The sequence below is a fragment of the Aegilops tauschii genome, chromosome 5, assembly GCF_002575655.3.
Source record: "Aegilops tauschii subsp. strangulata cultivar AL8/78 chromosome 5, Aet v6.0, whole genome shotgun sequence".
Lineage (NCBI taxonomy): Eukaryota > Viridiplantae > Streptophyta > Magnoliopsida > Poales > Poaceae > Aegilops > Aegilops tauschii.
Window position 1 is genome coordinate 443011650 of NC_053039.3, and position 8133 is coordinate 443019782.

At 44.4% G+C, this 8133-nt stretch overlaps 1 protein-coding gene and 1 non-coding gene across 2 annotated transcripts; one reads left to right on the forward strand and one right to left on the reverse strand.

Moving 5' to 3' along the window:
* Positions 1 to 1644: 1644 nt before the first annotated feature.
* Positions 1645 to 7825, reverse strand: LOC109746602 (uncharacterized). Its single transcript, XR_012183021.1, has 2 exons — positions 7311 to 7825; positions 1645 to 2235 (listed from the first exon to the last, which is right to left on the reverse strand). It is a non-coding gene; the product is annotated as an uncharacterized protein (transcript).
* LOC109746600 (uncharacterized) lies at positions 2242 to 6961 on the forward strand. Its single transcript, XM_020305715.3, has 3 exons — positions 2242 to 3213; positions 3327 to 6401; positions 6505 to 6961. Exons 2-3 carry the CDS (start codon positions 3356 to 3358, stop codon positions 6786 to 6788), a joined length of 3330 nt encoding a protein of 1109 aa, XP_020161304.1. The 5' UTR covers positions 2242 to 3213; positions 3327 to 3355; the 3' UTR covers positions 6789 to 6961.
* Positions 7826 to 8133: the final 308 nt, after the last annotated feature.

The following is an 8133-nucleotide window of genomic DNA, read 5'->3' on the forward strand; positions in this document are numbered from 1 at the left end:
AGAAGCTGCAATTTAAACACCCGAAAGTAAGTACTATAGTAGCATGTTCCGCGCATCTCCTAGTGATTCAAGCGCTAGTTTCATCAATACCATTTAGCATGCTTGCTTATCAGTTTGATTGACCTCTATTTCTTGTAAAGTGGTTGTGGCAGGAACCCGGGAATAATTACTGTGGATACTACGTTTGCGAGTCCATCCGCTACACGACCTGTGAGCGGGGCTACTCTGACGAACAATATGAAGTGCGTAAGCAATAATATTCACAATTTTATTTTATTAGCATCATTTGTGTTGAGTTTCATTTATTCATATATATATATATATATATATATATATATATATATATATATATATATATATATATATATGTATTGACCCCCTTCTTCAAATTAGATGTTTCGGAAGCGGGATGAACTCCTAGCACCAGATTGTATGCGAGCAATTCAAGAGGAATTGGCGGCATTCTTCCTTGACCACGTGATCGCTGAAAACGGAGAATACTATGTGGACCCTGTGTTCTTACAATTTAATTAGGAGATTGTATTGTAAGAGATAATTATTGTATATATGTAGCCGGTAGTGTCGGATAGATATACGAGAACTTGTTGTTCGACCAATCTCTCGGAGAAGGAGAGGTGGTCGATATCACTTCTCTCTGTATGCATATGTTCATGACGATCTTCTGTTTCCTTCATTTGATTACTAGCTAGCGTGTTTAGGCCTCTCCATACGTATATAGTACGTAGCGTCGACCAAGCACGGAGATAAGAGAGGACACTTCTCTCGATTAATTAGCTAGCTAACACAATATATGAAACACCTAAATTAACCCCCAAACCCCCCCCCCCTTTCAAAAACAAAAAAACAAAAACCCCAGCCCTTGAAATGCTGACGCGTGGATGCCTATTTGGTCCCGGTTGGTGACACCAACCGAGACAAAAGGCCCTGCCTATTGGTCCCAGTTGGTGGCACCAACCGGGACCAAAGGCCCCCCTGCCTGGGCTGGCAGCCGCGGCCACGTGGAGGACCTTCTGTCCCGATTCGTGTAAGAACCGGGACTAAATGGTTAGGGCTTTAGTAACGACCCTTTAATCCCGGTTCGAAAACCGGGACAAAAGGCCCTTACAAACCGGGGTAAAAGCCCCTTTTCCTACTAGTGATGGTCCAAGTCACCATTATGGTTTTGTGGTCAGCGATATTGCTCTCTCGTGTATGAAATTGTAAATTACTCCCTCCGTTGTGAATTATAAGATGTTCTGTTTCTTTCTGAATCAGATGTATATAGATGCATTTTGATGTGTTTGTTCACTTATTTTAGTATATAGTTAGCCTGGGTAAAAAAACAATATTTTGAAGTGTCAACAAAATGTACATGTGCATGTAATTTCCATGCCTATTTTTTTATATAATACTCTCTTTGTTCACAAATATAAGATGTTCTAGGTTTTTTGTGAATCGGATGTTTATAGACACGTTGCATTTGTTCACTCATTTCAGTTTGTATGTAGTTAGTATTAAAATATTGAAAACATCTTATATTTGTGAACGGAGGGATCGGAGTACATGTCATGGGTACAAAAAAAAATGTATATTGATCTGAAAATAGCAAAGCTACATCTTGCTATTATAAATCTACAACTTAGCTTTTTAGTCTGCAAGTTAAAGTACTCCCTGTATCTATTAACAAAAATTACATAAATGTACAATTATCTATATTTACATGTGAATTTTTCATAACTTAAAGTTTTATGAGAGAATTTACTAAATATAATTATGGGTTCTCATTTTAACCCGAATTTCAAATCGGCGCACTCAATAAAAATAAACACAGCCCTAAAAGAAAACAATCGCCCATTGGGGATGTGGGGCCAACCGCTGTTAATCGGGCCACTTTCCCCTCCCCTTCTTTCCTATCCCGCCGCCTCTTCGTCCATGTTCCGGCATGTCGCCGGCCATCTTCCCCACCGCACCAACGTCCTCACCCGAATCCACCCGCCGCCAGGATCCGCTGTTTGGAGATGGCCCGCCGCAAGGAGATATTAGGCATCGCGATGGTACAGAAGCGGCGCGGCCTCAGGTGGGAGGAGGGGGCGCTGCTCTGCCGCTGCTTACCGGCGGCGCTGGTGGCTTCATTTCGCTGCTAGGTGATCTTCTTCTCACACCGATTGGTTGCCGCAGCAAGTTCGAATGATTCCAGCGGCCTGGTCCATCCATGGCCATTTGGGTGAGTCTCTTCTGTTAGTAAATCAGCCGGTTAGTATAGTATCTAGAGTAATAGAACTATTCAGGAGGGTTCCTAAAATTTTGAGCTAGATATCAGGCGAGGATTCTTGCTGGCAGGATGGGAATGCATCGAGTTCTAACAAAACAATGAAGGCCACAAAGTGAAAGTCCATGTAAATCACCACAAATCAATCATATATGCAGCAATCAGATAATTTTGTAGGCCTTAGTAACAAGATAGAGAGACCAACTGTTGGAGAAGCTGTACTTTGAATGCGATTGCTTACTCTCTCCTCTTAGTAATGGTCTATAGGTTGAAAAGGAGGCACAATCACTACCTCTGGAAGTCAGTTCACACCACCTTCTGCCATAGTCCAACTAATGACACTTCTAGGCATACATTTCCTCTGTTTGAACAGCATTAATGGTATTCACCATCAGCGTAGCTAGCCGTGGAAGAAATGGCATTTTCACACTCAAACGTCAAGAGTGTCCATGTCGAACACAAAAAGTTTCCACAGAAAGAGAGACAGTTAAGTTCACTTGACCTGTTGACGCGCCAATTTATCCAAGAAAACCAAGTAATAATCCATGTCCACATGACAAGCATGATATTTTCTTTTTCTGTTGAACGGGCTGAAAGCATGCATTTCCACGATCATCAAAGAGGACCAGGCACAATTTTTTTAAACCAAAAATCTCTGAACAGTTAACTACTCTACAAGCTAATGTTTGTCAGCAGTAAAACGGGTTTGGTCGCACATCAATCGACGTAGAAGTTCTCTGTGCGGTTCCGTATAGAAATTATGTAGCCAGACTTGGACAGAGTCAAGGTCTTCGCTGCAAGTGAAAAGCAAGTGTGTATGCGTGTGAGGCTGCTGTAAATGTGTTTTTAAACCCCTGGAAAACGAGCCAGATGAGTACAACTCACACACCACCCAGCAAAAACCAAGCATAAACGGCTGCCTCGTTTTGCTGTCCGCACTAGAGGTGCGCCAATCTCTCTATCTCTTTAACCATATTTACGCGCGTGCGTGTGTGTGTCTTCTTGCTAACAGACTTGTGGGAGTACTTATGTTTACGTAATCACTTGGCGTATGCAGTCCGTTGCCATTGCCTACGTCGTGAGATCATGGCGGATTCCATGCTGCCATTGCCCCCGCTGCATTGCCTGGCTCTCTCGTTTGCCCAGCTGCTGCTGCTGCTTCTCCTTACTTCCACGCAAGCCGAGGGCCATGCCACACCAGCAGCACGGCACTACACTTCGCTGAGATCCCAAGCGGGGGTGCTTCTCCACTGGAAATCATCAATCGAATATTCCAAGCACATGGGAACCTGGAGAGACGATGGCATGAACCCATGCAACTGGACTGGCATCACCTGCGGTGACACTCGGCTGCATGGAGGAACCACGGTGAAGGTCATCAGAGGAATTTCCCTTGTTGGTGCCGGCATTGCAGGGAAACTGGACACCCTGAGATTCCAGTCGCTCCCTTACCTCATCAAACTCGACCTCAGCGACAATCATCATCTCTCTGGTGCCATCCCACCTGGCATCGGCTCTCTTTCCATGCTTTTCACCCTCAACTTCTCTGGTGATCAGCTTAGTGGGCACATACCTGCAACAATCTGCAACCTTGGGAGGCTTGCACATCTGGACCTCTCCAGCAACAATCTGGCTGGCCAAATCCCTCCTGCCTTCGGTAATCTCTCAAGACTTGCTTTTCTCTATCTACCTGGCAATAGGCTCTCAGGTAGCGTCCCATGGAACCTAGGACAGCTTCAGAACATGAGAGAGATGGATTTGAGCTGGAATATCCTTTCTGGCCAAATACCTTCCTCCTTTGCAAACCTGAGGAACCTCAACGCTCTTGGTCTTTCTGATAATCGTCTGTCAGGACCCATACCTGAAGAGCTAGGACAAGTCCAAACCCTACAAGTGCTATACTTGCAAAAAAACAGGCTGAACGGTGCAATTCCGCCCTCCCTTGGAAACCTCACAATGCTCACATTCTTGTACCTATATCGGAACCAGCACACTGGTCAGATCCCGGTAGAGCTAGGGACGCTCTCGAGCTTGATTGAATTTGATTTGTCAGAGAACCATTTGACCGGCACTGTTCCTTTTTGTGTTGCTGGAAATCTTACTTCACTGGCCTATTTTTCTCTTTGGGGTAACCACATAACCAAATCCATCCCTCATGAGTTTGGAAATCTCGTGAATCTGGAAATCCTTGACCTCTCTGAAAATTTCATAGTTGGACCAGTGCCGTCAAGTATTGGGAACATGTCTTCACTTAGACAAATAGTAATACATACCAATAATCTCTCAGGAGAATTGCCGACTGAGCTTGGAAATTTGGCATACTTGGAATCACTGTCATCCCACGAAAACCAATTGTCCGGCCCAATCCCTCAAAGTTTTGGAAAATTGGCGAGCATGACAGAAATGCGACTATTCACCAATCAGCTCTCTGGCCCTTTGCCTTTGACACTCTCCAACCTTACCAATTTGGTCCTGGTTTTGCTGGCTGACAACCAGCTGACAGGACACTTGCCAGATTTGTGCCAAAGTAAAAAGCTACAAGATTTCCAAATTTTTGATAACAATCTGGATGGTCCTGTCCCAAAAGGTTTGAGGGATTGCAGTTCACTAATATCCCTTGGAATTGACAAAAATCAGATCGAGGGAGACATAACTAAATCATTTGGGGTGTATCCGCATCTCAATGACATTAGTTTATCTTCAAACAAATTTGTAGGGCGGCTCTCGCCAAAATGGGGCTTGTGTCAAAACTTGACAAGTATTGATTTTGGACACAACATGATAGAAGGCAGTATACCATCTGATCTTGGGGAGCTAAAAAATCTTGCAATTCTCGATATGCGTTTCAATAGGTTGACTAGTGAAATACCACCGGAAATTGGCAAGTTAAGCAGCCTCTATTGGATGGATTTAGGAAGCAATCGACTATCTGGCCAGATCCCTAAGCAAATCGGCCAACTTAGTAATCTTGAGATTCTTGATTTCTCAAGCAACCTGTTAAGTGGTAAAATACCAGAAGAGATCGGTAATTGTTTGAAACTGCAGTCATTACATATGAATAACAACAGCCTTAGTGAAAGTCTTCCTGGTAGTTTGGGCCATTTAGCTTCCCTTCAAAGCATGCTTGATCTTAGTATGAATAGTCTCAGTGGACCGATACCATCGGAACTCAGCAAACTTGAGATGCTGATGTTTGTGAACTTCTCACACAATCAATTCAGTGGTGGCATCCCCATCTCCATCGCAAGCATGCAAAGCATAACAGTATTTGATGTATCATACAACTTCCTAGAAGGCTCTGTCCCAAATGGTATTCACAATGCATCAGCTGAATGGTTTCTCCACAACAAAGGCCTCTGTGGAAACCTTGTTGGCCTGTCTCCTTGTGATTTGCAACTTGCAGATCATAGGCGGAAACATCAAAAGATTATACTACCAGTGGGTCTTCCTATGCTTGTCGCTACTATTTCAATAGTAGCAGGTGTAGTTGCCCTTTTGATCTGTCGCAAGAAAGCATCTAAAAGTACTGATGATGTGAGCAAAGGGGGTGTTTTCTCTGTATGGAGCTTTGATGGCAGAATGGCATTTGAGGACATTATGAATGCAACTGAAAATTTTGATGAGAAGCACTGCATTGGAGAAGGATCATACGGTAGTGTTTATAAGGCAGAACTTCAAGATGAACAAGTGGTTGCTGTAAAGAAACTCCATGCAGGCGATGAGGAGGCACATGATGAAGAAATATTCCAGCATGAGATTGAAATGTTAACAAAAGTTCGCCAACGCAGCATCGTCAAGTTGTATGGCTATTGTTCTCATCCACGGTACAGGTTCCTTGTATGCCAATTCATAGAGAGAGGAAATCTAGCTTCTATCTTAAGCAATGAAGAACTAGCATCCCAGTTCCGCTGGGAAAGGAGGATAGCTCTAATAAGAGATGTGGCTCAAGCCATCACTTACCTCCATCATGATGTTCACCCACCCATAATTCATAGGGACATCACAAGCAGAAACATCTTATTAGATGTTGACTACAAAGCATTTGTCTCGGATTTTGGTATTGCAAGAATGTTAAAACCCGATTCATCGAATTGGAGCGCACTAGCGGGGACCTATGGCTACATTGCACCTGGTATGTTTATTCGGTACAATACTGTATTCTCTAGTAAGTTGTGTTCGATAGAATGCACTGATGCATACGCCTAACTAATCCTATTCTACTGTGTTGGATGTAGAATGTTCATACACTTCTCTAGTCACGGAGAAATGTGATGTATATAGCTTTGGTATTGTGGTGCTTGAGGTGTTGATGGGCAAACACCCTGGAGATTTGCAGGCTTTTCATTCTTCACTCGAGGACCAGTTTCTACTGGAAGAAATTTTGGACAAACGACTTCCACAACCCGAAGCTGGGGAGGAAGAAGTGAGACGGTGCATCTCTGTGGCATTTGAGTGCCTAACTCCTTCACCCAAAGAAAGGCCAACTATGCTGAAAGTTTATCGAGATGTTTCCATCTGAAGTTATTACTAGTTAAATGCTTGCAGATGTATCATTTTATTCTTGTTCGGTTCAGAACAAACGTGGATTACTTTAGCTGTCCAAGCATCTATCACAAACCAAATAAATAGTGTTATATCTGTTGGGCATCGTAATAGAATATATGGGTGAATGGGTCACAATATTACACTGTATAATTGTTCTTCCGGTGATCATACAGATTTATGATGATATTTTGTAAGGAGGCTTGAAGTGATGATAGTTATCTCATTTATGTTCTCTCTGAACTTCTGTTAGCCCCTGACCTTCCTTTATCTTTAGCACCGCCAACTATGTGGGTTCTTTAAAATTGAGTCGGAAATTCTAAGATGCACTCGGTATGTAAGAATATCAGCACGGAGTGAACCAATTAATTTTAAAGAGTACTACTACCATCCTGCTGTGCCTCAATATGGACTGCAAATGAGTGGATAGCATGGTGGACAAGGATGAGGTCAGTGGAGAAGTCACTTAATCCTCCTTGAATAAACTGGAATCTCGTACCTCTCGGCCCCCTCCACTCCGACCTTCGCCTCGCCGTCGCCGGCGCTCTCCTCCGGGTGAAGCCCGGCCGGACGGAGCCGGTGGCAGCGGGACCTGCTCGTCTCGCCTTTGGGGCGGCCTGCTTGCGGACGCGGAACCACGACGGGTAGGTGCTGAACCGCGCGTCGTCCGGCGGCACGTGCGGTACGGCTGGCGGCGACGGTTGCCCAAGCGTGGGCACAGGATGCCAGATCGGGGGGCGCTGCTTCGGCTTAGCGGCGACGCGGGGCGAGATGGTGGCGGCAGGCCCGATGTGGGTACGGGTGAGCCATGGCGGAGCTTGCAGCCGCTGCGAGGCTTTGGCGTTTGTGGTGTCTGCTAATCCGGCTGTGATGCCCGTGGCCATGTGGACGGCACGGCGGTCTTATCTGATAGTCGGGCACAAGGTTTTTAATTTCGGAGACCATATTATTTCGGAGCTCTAATTTCGAAATTTCGAATATTTCGGAAATTATTTCGGATTTGGCGATTTCAAGTTCCACTTAATTTTACAGAATTTTAACAAAATTTAAATTTATTTTGAAATTAGTTTGAATCTGCATCGAAATTTTGGAGTTAAAGATATTTCGCACCCACTGAAATATGTGAAATTTCGAGAATTTCACTGAAATTTCATTGAAAGTTTTAACCCTGGTCGGGCAGCTGCAGCTTGGTGTCGTCATTATTCGAACTGGCGTGGTCGTTCTGATTCAGATTTAGACGGCTTGGTGATCTAGATCTGGTCGGCCGGGCAGTGGTGGCTGCATGACTCCATGATGGGAGTGGTGAAGCGACCCCCTACGGC

Coding starts and splice junctions, on each gene's coding strand:
- LOC109746600 (XM_020305715.3), top strand. CDS start 3,356: ATGGCGGATTCCATGCTGCCATTGCCCCCGCTGCATTGCCTGGCTCTC. Junction 6,402..6,504: donor CTATGGCTACATTGCACCTG/GTATGTTTATTC, acceptor TGTTGGATGTAG/AATGTTCATACACTTCTCTA.